Genomic DNA, 20705 nt, shown 5'->3' on the forward strand with positions numbered 1-20705 from the left:
GTGTCTCTGCCTCTGCTCTGCTGCTGCGGGGAGGGCGAGCACGGGAGAGGCTTGCCTTGGCGTGAGCCGGGTAGATGATCTGCTTGAAGGGGACGGTCTCCTTCTCCGAGCTGATCATGCCCACGATCTCCAAGTCGTCGGTGAACTCCAGCCTGGCGATGCCCTCGAAGCACTTCTTCAGGTGCGGCTGCACGCGGAGCGGGTCCTTGGTCTCCGACAGGATCTCCAGCAGCTCGTCGTTCGACAGGAAGAAGAACCTGTTTCAGAGCAAGGAGCAGGCAACTGAGTCCCTTCCCAGACTCCCTTCCACGGCTCTGCTCCCCACAGGGAGGGGCCCGCAGACCGCTGTGCGGGTCTTCTCTGAGGACACTCCCGCACCAGGTCCAGCTGCGGCAGGGAGGACGGGGAGGAGCTGGACTCTGAGAGCAAGAGGAACCAGGAGGCGAGGCAGAGGCCCCGGAATATCTGCGTTCAGCAGGGCGGGGCTGGGGTGGGGCTTCCTTGGCTCTCGGCCTTGGCCGCATTCACAGTCACCTCTGGCCTTGTTCTGAAATTCTAATGCCGAGGCTCTACTGCAAAGATCCATATAGAACTGACCTGGGTTGGGTCTGGGAATCTGCATATTTTAAAACCCCAGGGAGGGGCGGTAGAAGAGGCTGCAGAGGGGAGATAGATAAGTGGAGACAGAATGAGACTGGACTTTGGTGGTGAACACACACTACAACGCACAGATGACGGTTACAGAATTGAACACCTGAAGCCTGTGTCATGTTACTAACCACTGTCTCCCCGATGCATTCAATTACAAAGTAAAAACAAACCCCCGGTGACTCCTGCGCAGTCAGTGCTGAGCGCCCCTCGGGGGGAGACAGGCGCTGTCCTTTCCTCGTCTCCAGGCGTGACAGGCGTAGAAGGGAAGCACATGTTAATAGCGCACTTACTTCATGCAGCGCCTTTATCTTGTTTGAAATGACAAATAATAACCCCTGTCCAGTGTGCTCCGTGGTTAGAGCGTCGGCCTGCCCACTGAAGGGTCTCAGGTTCGATTTCTGGTCAAAGGCATGTACCTGGGTTGTGGTTTGTTCCCTGAGCCCCTGGGAGGCAGCCTCGGTCTTCTCTCTCTCTCTCTCTCTCTCTCTCTCTCTCTCTCTCTCTCTCTCTTCTCCCTCCCTCCCTACCTTCCTTCCACTCTCTCTGAAAAGCAATGGAAAAAAATATACTCATGTGAGGATTAAAAATAGAATTTTTAAAATGTACAAATAATACAATCGCTTCATTCTCTTGCTTAGGCCTAAAGGCAGCCACCAAAATCCTTCAGAAAATGTTCGAGGAACAAACCTCTACAGTGACCACTAGGCTGAAAGGTGCATAATTAAGGGACCATATGATTAGCGTCTTCACTGTATAGGATGGATTACAAAAATGGCCACAATATTTGCACCTAACCTCATGCTGAGTGCTTAAATTTATTCCATAAGAAGGCATACAGAAATACTGAGATGTGTGTGCGTTTCACTTAGAAAGAAAATGAGGCTCAGAAAAGGTAAATATCTCATCCAGACAACCTGGAATTGAATGCTAGCTTTTCCACTTACCAGTACTATGTTTTTTCACAAGTTACTGTTTCCTCATTTATAAGGTGGAGATAAAAATAATAGTTCCAAGTTAATACACACAAAGCACTCAGAGCACGTCCTGAACATGGTAAGTACTGTGCTTGCATTTTATGAGGAACAGCAGTCATGGGTATAGGACCAGAAGCCCAAGTCTTAGAAATGTCCTCTGCCCAAGTTCTGTGCTTTCCAATAGAGGTTCCTTATCTGTGTTATCCAATATAAAGGCATTAGACACCGGTGGCTATTTATATTTTATTTTATTTTATTATTATTTTTTTAAAATATATTTTTATTGATTTTTTACAGAGAGGAAGGGAGAGAGATAGAGAGTTAGAAACATCGATGAGAGAGAACATCGATCAGCTGCGTCCTGCACATCTCCCACTGGGGATGTGCCCGCAACCCAGGTACATGCCCTTGACCGGAATCGAACCTGGGATCTTTCAGTCCGCAGGCCTACGCTCTATCCACTGAGCCAAACCGGTTTCGGCAATATATTTTAAACTGAATACGGAATAACCCAGCTGCTGTTGCTCAGTGGAAGAACATCAGCCTGAGGACTAAAGGGTCCAGGGTTTGACTCCGGTCAAGGGCACATCCCTGGGCTGCAGGCTCGATCCCCAGTAGGGTCATGCAGGAGGCAGCTGATCCATGATTCTCTCTCATCATTGATGTTTCTGTCTCTCTCTCCCTCTCTCTTCCTTTCTGAAATCAATACAAATATATATTTTTAAAAAGAATACTAAATAAATTAAAATTTTCCTTCTCAGTTACACTAGCCACATTTAAAGTGCTGGATAGCCACATGTGGCTCACAGTTACTGCACTGGGCAGCCCATGTATAGGTAGAGCATCTCTGTCAGTGAGTCAAGTTCTACTGGACAATACTGACTGCCTTAAGTAGACGCTAAGGACATTTCTGAATCCTAAACAACCCACTTTTTGGGGTGGAAAGCAGAGAACTAACTTTGTCTCCATGTAGGGGACACTAAGGTGTGCGTTCCTTAAAGGCAAGTTAGGATCAAACTTGTATCCTAATTAGAATCAAGTGCCACGGAGCGACCACGCATGGTCAGCGAGACGTGACAGATGGTCAGGGGTGAGGACCCTCCTTCCTGGGACCCGCCTGGCCTGTATGCGGAAGAACATTGGTTCTTGTGGGAAAAAGAGTCAAATATTTGTAAACATACCCACCAGAAACTACAACATCCGCTAGCCAAACACTTAGCTGGCAGTGCTCGAGCACGTGGTCTGGGAGCTGGCTGCTTTACATGCTTTGTCGCAATTGAAATGCACAGCAGGTGCAGGAGGCAGGGCCTTGTCCCATCTCTCCTACTGGGAGAACCGCGGCTGGGATGGACTCAGAGCGGAAGAGCTGGGACTCACACTAAGGGCTGTTCAACTCCCAGGTCCGGGCCCTTAAGCACGATGATGATACTCCCCTGGGTGGGTATTGACCATGTTGGTCGGCCAAAGTGTGGAGTTGGCCCCCTGGTGCCCATTCAACCTCCCTCTAAGTACCAGTCATGAACACCCTCAGCCCTGAGAGCTGTCTCAGGGCATGGGAAACCCGGAAAGAACATGGACCAGATAGGAGCCAACTCGCAGCGTGAAAACTTTCATTCCACTACGTACGGGTCAGGAAGGCCATTCCAAACCCAAGGGCAGTAACCAGTACCTGGGGAAAAACAGCCTCTTCTTCTCCAAGTAATCGTTCAGCCCCCTCTGGATGTCCTCCAGCAGAGTGTTGGCTTCTTGGAGCTTCTCAGCCATGCGGGGCTGGTCGGCCGCCATCAGGACCCTGGGATCCTTCACCTGGTTCCGCCAGAGGACAGGACTCCATTACATGAGGGTGTGACCAGCGCCTCCACTGACGATGCCCTACCCAGCAAAGTGTCTCCCAGCCCCAAAGGGAGAGCGCTCAGATAGCAGCGCCCTGCTCCTCTGGCTGGGGTTGACTGGGACGGGGGTGGGCAACTGAACCAACCAAGCCAATGCTATTTTCACTGCTGGGCTTTGGGATTCGGATGAGGACACCCTCACTCGTGTGGCTGGCCCCTGAAGCTGCGTGCAGATCAGCTTCCATGCTGTGACCAGGGAGGGGCGGGGAGGGGGGCGGAGCACGCCGGCCTGCAGGAGGGAGGAAGCCGGCATGGAGAGGGCACTCCAGGGTTTCCTGCGGACCGCTGGGCCCAGAGCTTCCGTTATACACTTCCCGCCCGCGGGTTCCACAAGACACCCGTTCGGTCTTTTTGTTTACGCTACCTTGAGGGTTTCTATTACTCGCAACCCAAACTCTCAGCTAATATGAAGTCAGAGGAAGCAGGATATCATGCAAAGTGGCTCTGATGGCCGAGTGATATAAATTACCACTTAACTCATCCTACAAACAGCAGGGCAGGTAAGTTCCCTTGAGGCAAATTCTTTATAAATGCACCCCAACTTGAGCATACTTGACTTCCAAAAGGAAAAAAATTCATCTCCCTGATACTGTCCACCCAGTGCACTCACACCTTGAGGCTTGTTCCCAATGTCATCCCCTGGAGGCCTCTCTGACGTGCCCAGGGCAGTAAGTCACTTTTCTGCCTTCTAAAATCTTCGTGCGTAACTTCCATTATAGCTCTTATGTATCTAAGTCTGTCTCCTCACAAAGCAGGGAATCCTATGAAGGCAGATATCTTATTCTTGTCATCTTCAAGTGTTTTTCTGACTCCTAGTACAATGTCTGGGTCCGAGTAGGTACTGAATAAACATTTGTTAAATATCCGCATAACTGAATATGAACAATTATTTGAATTCTGAAAGGATTCTCCATCTGTAAAAGCTTTACTGGCAATAAACAGTCCTCCCCTCACGGCATGACAGCTAAGTTACACAACTGCTAGAGCTCACCTCTGGGGAGGGGGGCTATCATGGCCTCCATTTTCTATATTACATATACCCACGTTTAAACTTTTAATAACAACTTTTGAAATTGGAAGAAATATACAATATCAAATTTGCAAAACTCTAGGTTACCGACAAGTTTTAAGGGGCCTGGCGACAACGCACAATGAGGAGCATCTGTGTGGCAGCCCGCTCCCGCCCGGAGAGGTGCCGGGCGCGGGGAGCTTACGGCTTGGGACATGAGGGATTTCCAGTAACCGTCCACAATGGCAAACTTCCTGCCCTCTTCTGGCATCTGGGCTGTGATGTCCTCGGAGCTGAAGATCGGTTCCAGGTACAGCCAGGTGGCTTGGCATTTCAACCAAGCATCCAAAATGTCCTGCACGCGGACCAGCTTTTCTTCCCACTTCTGCGAATTTAGCATTTTATATCTGAGTCATTAACTTGCCACCCCGCATCACACAACTGTTTATTCACTCATTCCCTTGTTTAACAAACGCTGTTGAGTGCCCCTATGTTCTGGTCACCGTTCTAGGCAATGTGAATACAGCAATGAGTGAAACAAGGGTGTCCTTGCCCTCATGGAGCTTGCATTCTGGTGGAATAATGGTAACACCAATAATAATGATCATATATTACTATTGTATGTAACTAGAGGCCTGGGATTCCCTCAACCTGGCCTGTGCGCTCTCGCAGTCTGGGTGTCCTCAGGGGATGTCCAACTGATGGGGAGCGGGCCTAAGCCGTCTGTCAGACATCCTTGGTGCTACGCTTGCCAGGCATGAGCCCAGCTTCTGGCTGAGCGGTGCTCCCCCTGTGGGAGCACACTGACCACCAGGGGCAGCTCCTGGGTTGAGTGTCTGCCCACTGGTGGTCAATGCACATCATAGCGACCGGTTGTTCTGCAGTTCGGTCGATTTGAATACTAGCCTTTTATTATATAGGATTATCCTATATAATAAAAGAGAAACATGCAAATTAGCCATCCCTCCACTATGCTCAAGCCACACCCACCAGCTAATGAGCAGTGAATATGCAAATTAACCCGACAAAGATGGCGGATAATTTGCATACACAGAGCAGAGTGGGAGAGCCAGCAGCTTGGGGGAACATGGCTCCCTGGGTCAGAGAAAAACCAGAGCGTGGCGAGCACCAGGAATTCTGGGAATAGTAGTTTTGGTGGCAGCCCCAGGACCAGAAGCAGAAGCCCAGAGTGCAGGGAGCACCAGGAATGCTGGGAATCATAGTTCTGGTGGCAGATGGATCTCCTGGACACTAGAGCAGTGATGGCGAACCTATGACATGCGTGTCAGAGGTGACACGCGAACTCATTTTTTGGTTGATTTTCCTTTGTTAAATGGCATTTAAATATATAAAATAAATATCAAAAATATAAGTCTTTGTTTTACTATGGTTGCAAATATCAAAAAATTTCTATATGTGACACGGCACCAGAATTAAGTTAGGGTTTTTCAAAATGCTGACACGCCAAGCTCAAAAGGTTCACCATCACTGCCCTAGAGCAAAGTGAGCCTGGAGCAAGTTACTGTTGTGGTTGGGATGGAGGGAAAGCAAAGGTGAGAGACATAAGTAAAATCAGAGTGTCTAGGAAAAATTAAAGGGAAGATATCCTAAAACTTCCAGGAAATCTCCACCAATGAAGCAAAGAAAAAAAAAAGCCTCTATTATTCTGTGAGCAACAAACCAAACTGGGTTGGGGTCTCAGACAATTTGTTCATATGAGTGCAAAGACAGATGGAAACTCCCGGATTGGAGAGGGCTCCCCTGAGGGCTCCCAGATTGGAGCAGGTGCAGGTCGGGCTGAGGGACCCCCTCCCCCACGGCCCCCCCTACCAGTGCACAAATCTTCGTGCACCAGGCCCCTAGTTATTACTATAACCAGGGATGGGCTGAGTGCTTCATGCATGTGAAAACTAACTTAATCAGGTAGTTTTATGATGGAAGCGTTACCACACCTCACACTTTACAAATGCAGAAATGGAGACACAGTGTAAGAGCCTTGCCCAAGGTTCATAGGCAGGGAGCCAGAATTTGAAACCAGGGAGTCTGGCTTCAGGAGCTTTGCCCTTAGCCTCTGCCGTAGGACACAATGAGCCACATGCCTAGCCTCCGGCAGGTTACATTCGAGAGTGCGCTAGCTCGGCTGGCACTCACATACTTTCCAGTGCATTTTTACTTGGTACATTCAAACCATCTCACGTTTCCTTTTGGCAGACGTGCACAGGCTCAGCACGCAACATGCTTACTTGGATGGTTCGTGCTTTTAGTCATGTGTTACTTTTTTCCAAGGAGAAGACAATAAATTTGTTAGATGAACTTAAAAACCTTCTCCCTCCCTCCTCCAAGAAACCAAGAGCCGCCCGGATGTCACAAAACCGCCCCCTTCGCCTCACCCGGCACTCGGTCTCTATCGGCCTGATGAAGGGGGAGCCGCACATGGTCTGTGTCTTTATCACGTGGTCATCGAGGAGTAGCTGAATGTCATCCACGGCGCACAGGATGCTCATGTCCTGCAGACACACATCTGCCCCGTCAGAGCCACGCACGGGCCGGCACACAGGCACGGAGCCCAGAGCTCCACCCAGGGAGGCAGGAACCCGTGTCTTACGGGGATGGAATTTCTATTTTCTTCCTTGAAAATGTTCTTAAAGACACAGACTTTCCATCTCCGTGGCAGAAATCACATCGTGGCCCAAGCCCAGAGCTCCGCCCTTCCCTGCCGCCCACAGGGGCCCTGCCCAGGAGCTTGGCCAGGCCTACATGGTGGTTCTCAAACTGTGTGCCAAGGAGCCCAGGGCACTGCAGTGAACTCACAGCAAATCACTGGGAATGTTTAAAAAGAAAATACAAATGGGTTTCTTTCAATTTGTGGATGAAAGGGGCCACATGCTAACCTGACAGGCTCAGGGGAGGCTGTGTGGCGGTCCTGCAAACTCAGACCTAAAATAACCACAAAGGACGGTCTGAAATTAAACTTAAACTAGAAGCAGTTATGGTGGCTAGTCACTCCTAGGCCAGTATCTTCACTGACAAGGTCAACCTTTACCTTAACTGGGCCTATGTCTCTTTTTGCATCTTTGATAACATACCCTAGAAATGTCTGGGTAACTTGTAACTTCCCTTTTTCTGGACCTTGGGGCACAACCTAATGTGCTGGGCGCCAGGACAGAGACCACAAATCCCTTCATTATCATGTTAATTGATCCTGCACCCACCTAAGTATGTGTCCATCATTTTACTTCTATCCAATCCCAGGCCCACCCCCTGTTTTGCTTCCTCCCGCCTCTCTAGTCTATCACCATTGACTTCATGTAACCCACCTCCGTCCCTCCTCTGATTGCAATGTGTAAATACAGATGTAACCCGCCTTCTCTGGAGCACTACACCACTCCATTGAGGTTCTGCTTCCCAGCAATCGTCCACAGTTTGGCTCAAATAAACTCACAAAAACCCTTTACAGGTTTGAATGTTTTTACGTTAACAAATTTCTACGTGTTTTTTCCAACAGTGAAGGTGACAGGACACGGATATTACTGTTTGAACCTAATTACATAACAACAGAGCTGTGCGCTATTTCTTTTGCTCTGGGGAGGGGAACCATGAAGAAAGGACGTCATTCATGACACAAAAGGCAACAGGAACCGCGAAGGTTCGGTTCGAAGGTTCGGGAGCCGCTGCCAGTGCGTTTCTGGGCCACAGTCGACGGGCCGGTCCGGCCCGTGCACGACACTCCTCCTCCTCCGAGGCCACCGTGGCCAGAGGCTGACCGGCTCTGTCCCCAGCCGCAGGCCTGTCTTTCTCTCTGCTGTCACTTCCTTCAAGCCCACATCTGGTGGCTAAGTGGGGGCTAGGCTGTTTCTCGCCCACCAACCTTTTACTAGTCGCTCTGCACTGGGCGGGGTGTCTAACCTGTGCTGACCCTGGTCTATAGCTGCCCTGGGCGACACCTTGCTCCCAGGTCTCCCAGCTCACTCCTCGCCTCAGCCCACCGCCTCCAGGAGCGCCTCCTCCAGGCAGACAGTGCAGCGCACCTGACCTGCGGGCCAGGCGCCTGGTCCTGGTGGGAGAGGCCCCCAATTCCCTCCCTGCCACTGGCTTATCCAGGTGAAATCAAGGCCTTGTGACTATTGAAACTGAAGGGGCGAGAAGAGAAAAGAGCACCTGAGGCCTCCGGGGAGGAGGGATGTGGGAGCCTTTAGGGCGGGGAACCCCTGCCAAGGGCCATTTGGACATTTGTGACATCATCCTCGGGCCATACACAATTATCCACTTAAAAATGAGCCTGCTCTCTTTGGTCGAACATTTAGTGAACTCACCCCTAATGCAGGGCCAGACCAGATGACTTCGTGGGTCCCTGACGCAGGCCAGACACTCCCACCCCTGCTTTAGGGTTTCAGCTCTCAGTCACACTGCACATTAGAAAGCCTGGGGCGCCTTAAAAATACAGATGTCCAGGCACTTTGGGGGCGGAGAGAGGGAGAACCTACTGAGTTTTTTTTTTGTTTTTTTTTTGAGAAGCGCTAAGTATTGTTTACTCCAGGCAACTTCGCCGGGCTGGGTGTCCCAGGAGAGGCAATTCAGGAGGCTTGCTCTGCCTGTTGCTCTGAATCAAAAGGCATTTCTCCTTTGCAAATGCAACCCTCAGGGTGGCCAGGGGAAGGGAACAGACACAGTCCCGGCTCCGATGGCTGCAGTGCTGACAGTGAGCGGCCCTGTGCTGACCGTCCAGGCGGCTGAGAGGCCGATCCTAAGGGTTCCCTCGCAGGAGAGAGGGAACAGGGGACTGTAGAGCTGCGAGGTGGTGCCGGGGGTGAGATGGCGATAGGTGAACATATCCACACACACCCCACACCTCAAGCCTGTATAATGGTCTGTGTCGATTACGTCTCAGAAAAAAAGTTTTTAAAACGCTGTTCGGGGCCCTCTGAGTCTGCTGCGATTCCGAGGGCCTCCCCTCTGGGGAGGGCGGTCCGGGTCTGGGGAGGGCGGCCCGGGTCTGGGGAGTGTAGTCCGAGTCTGGGGAGGGCGGCCCGGGTCTGGGGAGTGTAGTCCGGGTCTGGGGAGGGCGGCCCGGGTCTGGGGAGGGCGGCCGGGTCTGGGGAGGGCGGCCGGGTCTGGGGAGGGCGGCCCGGGTCTGGGGAGGGCAGTCCGGGTCTGGGGAGGGCGGTCCGGGTCTGGGGACTGTAGTCCGGGTCTGGGGAGGGCGGCCCGGGTCTGGGGAGTGTAGTCCGGGTCTGGGGAGGGCGGCCCGGGTCTGGGGAGGGCGGCCCGGGTCTGGGGAGGGCGGCCGGGGTCTGGGGAGGGCGGCCCGGGTCTGGGGAGGGTGGCCCGGGTCTGGGGGGGGGGGCGGCCCGGCTCTGGGGACTGTAGTCCGGGTCTGGGGAGGGCGGCCCGGGTCTGGGGAGTGTAGTCCGGGTCTGGGGAGGGCGGCCCGGGTCTGGGGAGGGCGGCCCGGGTCTGGGGAGGGCGGTCCGGGTCTGGGGAGGGCGGCCCGGGTCTGGGGAGTGTAGTCCGGGTCTGGGGAGGGCGGCCCGGGTCTGGGGAGGGCGGCCCGGGTCTGGGGACGGTGGCTGAGACTCACCGTGTCCCTGTACTTCGAGAAGCTGAATGCCATGTTGACCCATTCCGACTTCATCTTCTCCAAGTTTTTCTCCAGGGAGTATTCTTTGCTGGCGGTGGCTCCAATGGGCTCCAGTCTGGAAGGGAAGACAGGGACAGCAGCGTGACTGGAGGGAAAGGCCAAGGGCGCTCAGCTCCCGTAGAAAAGCCGCTGGAAGCCCTGCTTCTCCTGAACTCCTCCTGGAGGACTGCCAGCGCCCCAGGTGACCTGCTCCCGAGCCTCCGCCCTGGCATTGGGCTGTATTAGGGCTGAACTGCGCCCCCCACGGGCGTGTGTGGGGTCCTAGCCCCAGCGCCTGGGCCTGGGAAGGGCAGGTCTCCCATCTGAAAATGGGTCTTTAGCGAGTAGTTAAGTTAAAGTGAGATTGTGAGGGCCCCGAATCTAACAGGACAGTCCTCATCAGAGGAGGAGAAAGGACAGACACAGAGAGGAACGACCCTGGGAATGAAAGACGTGGGGAGAGGAGGCCGCAGGCCGAGGAGAGAGGCCGCAGGAGAAAGTAAACTTGCCAACACTTGGCTCATGGGCTTCGAGCCCCCAGGACGGTGAAGAAATAAATGTCTGCTGTTTGAGCCGCCCAGCCTGTGGCATTTGTCCTAGCCGCCCCAGCCCACCCACGGGAGCCACTGGTTCCGGCTGCGGGCTGTCCTGAGCATTGCAGGGTGGTAGCCACCACCCGGCCTTTACTCACGGGGCGCCACAGCCGGCTGCCCTGCCCACCTGTTGCCAGTCACGGAGACACTGTTAACCACCTGGGTGTGACTAACAGGCAGGCGCGCAGGGGGGGCACTCCCACAGGCCGCCATCCACCCGGGGCCCCAGGAGGCTGCAGGGATCACGCCCAGGTCTGTTCCGCTGTCGCTGGGGCAGGGACTGGACATGGACGCATGCCCAGTGGGGAGGTGCCCACTGTCAGTCACACTGGGAACAGGTCAGTGGCCAGAATGGGCATGGCCACTGCCAGGGCATGAAACCTAAGAGACTTCACTCCTGGACAAAGGAGCACTCCCCCTCTCTTGCTGCTCACCCACTCCCGGCTTGCAGGCTCGCACGCCCTGCCCTTGCCTATGCGGCCCACGCGGCCCACGCCAGGTGACCCCATGTACTGGCCTAATGGACAGTGACCAGCCTGAGGCGACATCAGGCGGCTCTGCTGGGAGGCGGCCTGGACGCTGGCTGGGCTTTCAGCTCTGCTGGAGTCTCCGCTGGCCCTGTCAGAGCTGGGTCGCGGGAGAGGGGACTTTGGAACCCGAGGAATGTGACTCCATGAAATAAAGCCTTCAACCACATCTCCTCCTCCCGTGGGGGCCCTGGAAATGCCTTTTCCAGCAGAGCCCCAAGGACCCCACTCCCACTGGGGACAGAGAGATGGAACTCCGGGTGACAGTAACAAATGTCCCCCGTGAGAGCCACTGTGCTAACCGGTAACGCAGATCTCCTTTCCCACGGCTGTTTCCTCCTATTGTTCCTCCTGTGCCCAGAACTACTCTCGTCCTCCTTATGTGCATCTTGGAATTTCTGTTCATTTATGTGATGGCTTTTGCTCTACCTCCTATCCTTACCTTTAAAAAACAACGACCGCTGTTTCCCTGCTATGCTGGGTCCTCCCAGTATGGCCCCTGCTCCCAGGAAAAGGGAGGGAGAGAGGGGACAGTCCACCCACCATGGCCCCTGCTCCACAGAAAAGGGGGGGGAGGGAGGGGACAGTCCACCCCCCATGGCCCCTGCTCCACGGAAAAGTGGGGGGAGGGAGGGGACAGTCCACCCCCCATGGCCCCTGCTCCACAGAAAAGGGGGGGGAGGGAGGGGACAGTCCACCCCCCATGGCCCCTGCTCCACGGAAAAGTGGGGGAGGGAGGGGACAGTCCACCCCCCATGGCCCCTGCTCCACAGAAAAGGGGGGGGAGGGAGGGGACAGTCCACCCCCCATGGCCCCTGCTCCACGGAAAAGGGGGGGAGGGAGGGGACAGTCCACCCCTCATGGCCCCTGCTCCATGGAAAAGGGGGGGAGGGAGGGGACAGTCCACCCCCCATGGCCCCTGCTCCACGGAAAAGGGGGGGAGGGAGGGGACAGTCCACCCCCCATGGCCCCTGCTCCACGGAAAAGGGGGGGAGGGAGGGGACAGTCCACCCCTCATGGCCCCTGCTCCATGGAAAAGGGGGGGAGGGGACAGTCCACCCCTCATGGCCCCTGCTCCATGGAAAAGGGGGGGAGGGGACAGTCCACCCCTCATGGCCCCTGCTCCATGGAAAGGGGAGGGAGGGGACAGTCCACCCCTCATGGCCCCTGCTCCATGGAAAGGGGAGGGAGGGGACAGTCCACCCCCCATGGCCCCTGCTCCACGGAAAAGGGGGGGAGGGGACAGTCCACCCCTCATGGCCCCTGCTTCATGGAAAGGGGAGGGAGGGGACAGTCCACCCCCCATGGCCCCTGCTCCACAGAAAAGGGGGGGGAGGGAGGGGACAGTCCACCCCTTATGGCCCCTGCTCCATGGAAAGGGGAGGGAGGGGACAGTCCACCCCCCATGGCCCCTGCTCCACGGAAAAGGGGGGGAGGGGACAGTCCACCCCTCATGGCCCCTGCTTCATGGAAAGGGGAGGGAGGGGACAGTCCACCCCTTATGGCCCCTGCTCCATGGAAAAGGGGGGGCAGGGAGGGATCAGTCCACCCACCATGGTCCCTGCTCCCAGGAAGTGGGGGGAGAGAAGGGACACACTCCCTTTGTCCTGCTTCCACACGGAGGTCTGGGTCCTATGCCCCGCGGTGGACAGACATTGGGAAGCCAAGTCCGTGCAGGGGAAGGAGTAACCCCTCTCACGGCCTCAGCGATGCTTTCCTGACACCCTTGACTGCAGACGAGACCACACGGTCTTTACTGACAGGTCAGCCCAAGGCCCCAGCTGGGGAGCCTGAGCCAGGCCTAGACGCTGGGTCCTCTGACCCCTAACGGGTGTTTCCTCCTCGCACACTGTGGCGTCTACCCTCTCAGCCAAAGGGGGCCACGAAGCAGAGCTGAGGCCCAGATGGTGCTGGGCAGTGACCCAGGCCCTCCGCAGAGCGGCCAGCATCCTGAATGCCTTCTTGGGAGACGGCCACAGTGAGTGTGCATTGAGGGCATAATTCACAAAGGCGGTGCCAACCCCGGTGAGTATGAGAAGCAGAGGCTGGCTGTGTGGCTGTGACCAAGTCCCTCGAAAGGCCTTAGGTCCCATCTGTCCAAATGAGGGGTTGCTGGTGAAATGAAATAATATAAAATGCTTGCAAACCATCTGACTTTTACTTATGCAATAATTGCACAGGGGAGGGATTAACCAGCTTGGGAGGCCATGAAGTCTATCAAGAATTGACCGTACCCAGCTCAGCAGGCGTAGCTCAGTGGTTGAGCATCGACCTATGAACCCAGAGGTCATAGTTCAATTCCTGGCCCAGGCACATGCCCCGGTTGTGGGCTCCATCCCCATTGAGGGGTGTGCAGGAGGCAGCTGATCAATGTTTCTCTCTCATCATTGATGTTTCTATCTCCCTCTCCCTTAATAAATCAAATCAATAAAAATATCAAATTAAACAAAATGTATATAAAAAGGACTGACCTCACCCAAGTGTGCTAAAGCAGCTCCTGGCGTGGGCTGTGGCAGAGTGCAGGAGTGCACGACAGCGGGGCCAGGAACCACCACGCCTCACACAGAGGGCGTAGCTGCGAACAGGTCGGTTTGGTTACCTGCCCATCTCATCACCTCGCAGCAATGCTAGTCACCTGTCTCCGGGCAAGGGGACGAGGCACAGAGGCCAACCACGTGGCAGGTGTCGGCACAGCTGGATGTGCCACAGCTGGATGCTGGCGTGAGGGGCAGAGTCCGGTGTGTCTGCTGTCTGCCTCCTTCCAGGGGCTTGCTTTGCAGGTGAAGGGAGTGGCTAACTAGCCAGGCTGGCCTCCAGGCGTGGTTCACTCAGTGACTAGCTGTGACCTCTGACTAGTTATGGACTCTCTAGTCAATTTATTTCTTCCTCCGTAAAATGCAAATAATAATATTAGCTAGAATAGGTGGTTGTTGTGATGGTAGGTTGGTTAATATTTATCCATGCTTGGTGCAGCATAAATGTGCAACAGCTGGTATTTCTTGGAAACACTTTACTGAGGGAAAGAGGCCCTTTAGCACAAGAAGCATCAGGACAGCAATGCTGGTACTGGGGGCTCTGTTCCAACTCTGGCGAGTCCAGTGACGGGGCGTGGCCTCCCAGGGGATGGGCTCACAAATCCCAGCTGGGCGGGCCATGGTGGGTGTCACTCCCAGGCCCCTGACTGCTTCAGTGACAGGCTGACCTTTGTCCTAAGTAGGCCCCGCCCAGTTTCTGGGCACCCAGGGCAACGCCTTTGAAATGCCTACTCAAGCGCACCCCCTCAGGACAGCGGAGCCTGACTGTCCTGTCACTGACCGCCTTGCTCCCTTCCCCTCCACGCAGCCTCCTAATTCCACGAGCACAAATGCAGCTGCAAATCTCCCGCTGGGAGCATTTTCTCAGTCTGTCCAGGTCTTGCTTCCAGGCGTGCCCTCTGTTTGGCTCAGATAAACTCTAATCAACTCTTACAATAAACTCTTACACTGACAGTTGCCAGGGTGACAGTTGCCAGGGGCATCGGAACATTGGGGAGGCAGAGACCCTTGGGGGCCTGGGAGCACCTTGGAGGGTGGGTGCTGCATGTGGGGAGAGAGTCCCAGTCCAGCAGGTGTCACAATTGCCCGGAGCAGCCTTGCCCATCCCAGATATAATGGTAACCAATATGTCACTTTAAAGTTAAAAAAGTAAAAAGAAACAAGTGAAATTAATTTTAATAAATTATTTTCTGTATCTCAATACATCTAAATATCTTCCTAACACATACTCCATTTTAAAACTTATTAGATAGTTTGCACTGTTTTTCTTAGTGAGTTTGACATCAGCCTGTATTTTATACCTCCAGTACATCTAATTCAGAATCACTCCATCTCAAGGGCTCAATTGCTATCTGTGGCTAGAGGCTCCCCCACAGACAGTGCTGACTGGGACTGTTGCAGGGCCACCCCCCCAATTTCTGATTTGCAGACAGGGGTGGGCATAGGGAAATGCATTCCTAACCAGCCCCCAGGTCCCGACAGTGCAGCTGGACGACATTCTGGGAACCATGTGTATGGGTTAGACCTGAACCCAGCTGCCTGACAGTCCTCTGCAGCCCTGACATGGGCGCCTCCTCATCCATCACCCTGAGCGTGGAGACACTAACAGGGTCCTGAGAATCTCTGGTGCTAGACATAGCAATTCACACGTACACATCCTCCCTCACACGTACACATCCTCACTCACATGTACACATCCTCACTCACACGTACACATCCTCACTCACAATACACATCCTCACTCACAATACACATCCTCACTCACATGTACACATCCTCACTCACAATACACATCCTCACTCACACGTACACATCCTCTCTCACACAGTACACATCCTCACTCACACAGTACACACATCCTCACTCGCACGTACACATCCTCTCTCACACAGTACACATCCTCACTCACACAGTACACACAACCTCACTCACACGTACACAACCTCACTCACACGTACACATCCTCACTCACAATACACATCCTCACTCACATGTACACATCCTCACTCACAATACACATCCTCACTCACATGTACACATCCTCACTCACACATACACAACCTCACTCACACGTACACATCCTCACTCACAATACACATCCTCACTCACATGTACACATCCTCACTCACAATACACATCCTCACTCACAATACACATCCTCACTCACATGTACACATCCTCTCTCACATGTACACATCCTCTCTCACATGAAAAAATCCTCTCTCACATGTATACATCCTCACTCACATGTACACATCCTCTCTCACATGTACACATCCTCTCTCACATGTACACATCCTCTCTCACATGTACACAACCTCACTCACACGTACACATCCTCACTCACATGTACACATCCTCACTCACATGTACACATCCTCACTCACAATACACAACCTCACTCACACGTACACATCCTCACTCACATGTACACATCCTCACTCACATGTACACATCCTCACTCACAATACACATCCTCACTCGCACGTACACATCCTCTCTCACACAGTACACATCCTCACTCACACAGTACACACATCCTCACTCGCACGTACACATCCTCTCTCACACAGTACACATCCTCACTCACACAGTACACACAACCTCACTCACACGTACACAACCTCACTCACACGTACACATCCTCACTCACAATACACATCCTCACTCACATGTACACATCCTCACTCACAATACACATCCTCACTCACATGTACACATCCTCACTCACACATACACAACCTCACTCACACGTACACATCCTCACTCACAATACACATCCTCACTCACATGTACACATCCTCACTCACAATACACATCCTCACTCACAATACACATCCTCACTCACATGTACACATCCTCTCTCACATGTACACATCCTCTCTCACATGAAAAAATCCTCTCTCACATGTATACATCCTCACTCACATGTACACATCCTCTCTCACATGTACACATCCTCTCTCACATGTACACATCTTCACTCACATGTACATATCCTCATTCACAATACACATCCTCACTCACACAGTACACATCCTCACTCACATGTACACATCCTCACTCACAGGTACACATCCTCTCTCACATGAACAAATCCTCTCTCACACGTATACATCCTCACTCACCCGTACACATCCTCTCTCACACATACACATCCTCACTCACACGTACACAACCTCACTCACACGTACACATCCTCACTCACAATACACATCCTCACTCACATGTACACATCCTCACTCACATGTACACATCCTCTCTCACATGAACAAATCCTCTCTCACATGTATACATCCTCACTCACATGTACACATCCTCTCTCACATGAACAAATCCTCTCTCACATGTATACATCCTCACTCACATGTACACATCCTCTCTCACATGAACAAATCCTCACTCACATGTACACAGCCTCACTCGCACGTACACATCCTCACTCGCACATACACATCCTCTCTCACATGTATACATCCTCACTCACATGTACACATCCTCTCTCACATGTACACATCCTCTCTCACATGTACACATCCTCACTCACATGTACACATCCTCACTCACACAGTATGCAATCTCCAGGGCGTTTGGAGAAGGAGAGTGAGCATGTGACTCTGTTTTTTGACCAGGTTCCAGGTAACTTGGTGGGAAGAGAGCCACCTCTGATCGTTGTTGTTGGGTAAAGAGGGTGATACTGAGGCCCCCTAAGGGTAAGCGGCTGTACCAAAGCCAGCCTGAGAGAAGTGGGCTCTGAGCTCTGGTTCAAGAAACTTTTAACCTAAATTTCTCTTTGAACTAAAAATTTTCAAGTCAGTAAAAGGAAAGGTCCACCTGGCCACTTACCAGAGGGGAGGCTGCCCTCATGTCCAGGGGGCAGGAGGGAGCCGCCTGCGGGGGCAATTGGGGGTTGGGGGTGGGGGGGTTCTGATCACTCACTCTGATCACTCACTCCCTGAAGAAAGGGGCACCTTACTTGTCAATGAATTTGCTGAATCCATATTCCAGCATATTGGCCAGGCATGTCGTATCCGTGGGCTTTATTTCACAGCCGACAAGCTCACTAATCTGCAAAGAGATGAGAGTCCGTGTTTATGGTTCATGCCAGCGCTGCCCAGTCGACATGGGGGGAGGGAAGTACTCCTGCCCCCTGGCCCCTTCCCGCAGCCACAGGCACTGCTGAGCCGGAAGTGTGCCTGGTTGGCCTGGATGGATTTTCCCATTTAATGTAACATGTTTAAATAGCTGCTCGTAGCCAGTGGCTGCAGAACGGGCGGTGCCGTCTAAGGATCTGGGCAGCCAGGGCCCCCCCTGCGGTCTATCTGCTTTCCTGGGCGCTGGTCTGGCGCCAGCACTGGGCGTCGGGCAGCCCTGGAGTGTCTTAGGGGGTGGGACTGTGTGATTCTAGGGCCTCATGCAAAGCCTGGCCTGTGACAGAAGCCGGAGTTTGCTGAACAGAAGGAGCAAGTCCTGAGACCAGGTGACAGGCAGCCCGAGGACGCGAGGATGCAGAAGGAGGCAGCCGTCCCCCGCACCTCCCCCGTCCCAGGTGCTAACTTGCTGGAAACCGTAGCAGTGTTTTCTTTGTTGTAAGCACTACCCTCCGCGCAGCTTTTAGTGACCACATCCCCAGGGAAGCTGTTCAGCAAAGTCTGGGGCGCTGAGACCTTCTCAGGAAGTGCGAGACCTGAGCGGCACCAGGTGGAGGGGGAGGCTCGGGGACCCCCCGCCTCCCGCCCAGGTTTGTCACTGTCCAGCACCCCCGTCCCCAAGACTACAAATGTCAGAGCAGGAAGGGGTGAAGCTGTGCCATGTTCTGTCTATTCCGCCTGAGCCCCTGGGCCTGGCGTGCGTAGCGTCAGTGACCGGCTCTGGGTGAGGGCATGAGTGCGCCAGCGCATGCAGGTGGCTCCCGCCTGGGCTCTGAGGACACGGAGGGCCACCAGGGCGATGGGAATAAGGAGGTAATTAACATTGATTGAGCGGTCACTCTGTATGGGCACTGTTTTAAGACTGTTATGTGCTTATTTCATTCTCCCAACACCACGAGGAAGGCTCTAATGTATTACTATCCCCGTCTTACATATCAGGAAACTACGTCAAGGAAATTACGTATCTTGTCCAAGACCATCAGCTCATAAATTGTGGAACTGGGACCTGGCTCCATTCTGACTCCAAGGCTCTTACCCATCTCCCTCGGGGCTTCCATGTAGCGCGGTGCAGGTTACTCGCTGCAGAAGGCGAGAGCGCAGCCCACACCGCGTGCGCACCCGCATCCGGAGGCGGCCCTGCGGCCCTGCTCCTGCCTTCGGAGCTTAGAGCGCGCTGTTCCCTGGGCTAAGTGACAGCTGCGCAAGCACCTGGCATAGTACTTGGCCCCGAACCCTCGGAGATTGGTCGTTTTATTACTTAAATCGCGTTGTGAACTATGTCAATGAACAAGCGTCCAGTGTGCTAGTCCAAGAGCCCAGAACCGTGCTGTCCCATCCGGAGCCGGGGCCCTGGTGGGCTAGTCCGAGCGGATGTGCTGTGAGTGGGGAGCACACCACGTTTCAGACTCAGCATGGAAAAGGTCCTGTGAAATACCTTAACATTTTTATGTTGATTACCTGTTGAAATGACAATATTTTGGTTAAGTTTGGTGAAATAAAATTTATTCATGAAATTTATTTGCCTGTTTTTGCTTTAAAAAATGTGGCTACTGCCCTAGCTGGTTTGGCTCAGTGGATAGAGCAGCGGCCTGCAGACCAAAGGTCCCAGGTTCGATTCCAGCCAAGGGCACATACCCGGGTTGTGGGCTGGATCCCCAGTAGGGGGCATTCAAGAGGCAGCCAATCAATGATTCTCTCTCATCATTGATGTTTCTCTCTCTCTCCCTCTCCCTTCCTCACTGAAATCAATAAAAATATATTTTCAAAAGTAAAATTGTGGCTACTAGAAACTCCAAAAATTACACAAATGTTCACATTCTATTTCTATGGCAACACTGCCCATAGGGCCAGCCCTGCTGCTCCTCAGTGGGGTTTCTTCCCAAGGCCAAGTTCGGCCTGTCCCATCTTGTTTAAACTGTCGCGGCAACCACTGTGCCGATAGCAGCAAAGTCTGGGCCCCAAACATAGGACCAGTCTTTCTGCCCAAGTCCTATGAAATGGCCACCCCAGAGCCCAGCCTGAGAGCTACAGGCAGTTTAGCCTTCCCCTGCCAGAGCCAGAGCCAGCGGACGGGTCTCCTGAGTTAGGCACTAGGGTGAGAAGGGCCTCCCAGCCTGGGCTGTCAGGGGAGGCTCAGGGTGTGACCAGCAATGCAGGCAGGAAGGGGCTGGGCCGGGGGCAGCCTGAGTCTACCTGGTTGCCTGTGTTCTTTCTGAGCTTGCCCACTGGGCTGCCCCATCAGGGTCCTTCCTCTGCAGCCACTCCCCGGGTCACACGCCCCTGTCACCCACAGCTCACGGCCCCCTCCTCCCACTCCCTCTCATCTGCTACTTCTTGCTCCCCTTTTACCTGTCCAGGCTGAGCTAGAGACCAATTCTCCCCTCCTTACTTCCTAGCCACGTGACAACTTAATCTCTCTAAGACTTAGTTTTCTTATCTGGGAAGTGGAGATAATCATAGTCCCTATGTCAAAGGGTTGCTGGGAGGGTGACATGAGAGGGTCCACATGAAGTATGCAACACAGAACCCAGTAACACCTGGCATTCAATATGGCTTAGCCACTGTTGTGCGATTTTACTTCTAAGAGGCATTTTTTTCAAATCTGTCCATCTAGGTCAGTGGTTCTCAACCTTCTGGCCCTTTAAATGCAGTTCTTCATGTTGTGACCCAACCATAAAATTATTTTCGTTGCTACTTCAAAACTGTAATGTTGCTACTGTTATGAATCGTCATGTAAATATCTGATGTGCAGGATGG

The 20705-nt window shown here is 53.4% G+C and overlaps 1 protein-coding gene across 1 annotated transcript in view; it reads right to left on the reverse strand.

The window, feature by feature from the left end:
- DNAH3 (dynein axonemal heavy chain 3) overlaps nt 1-20705 on the reverse strand; it is a 192778-nt gene that overhangs the window by 112175 nt on the left and 59898 nt on the right. Inside the window, exons 19-24 of the mRNA XM_059692029.1 lie at nt 17774-17865; nt 10105-10219; nt 6917-7033; nt 4732-4911; nt 3295-3431; nt 56-257 (exon numbers count right to left, since the gene is read on the reverse strand). Coding sequence (XP_059548012.1) covers nt 56-257; nt 3295-3431; nt 4732-4911; nt 6917-7033; nt 10105-10219; nt 17774-17865 — 843 coding nt within the window. The remainder of the gene's footprint in view (nt 1-55; nt 258-3294; nt 3432-4731; nt 4912-6916; nt 7034-10104; nt 10220-17773; nt 17866-20705) is intronic.

Source organism: Myotis daubentonii, chromosome 4 (assembly GCF_963259705.1).
Source record: "Myotis daubentonii chromosome 4, mMyoDau2.1, whole genome shotgun sequence".
Lineage (NCBI taxonomy): Eukaryota > Metazoa > Chordata > Mammalia > Chiroptera > Vespertilionidae > Myotis > Myotis daubentonii.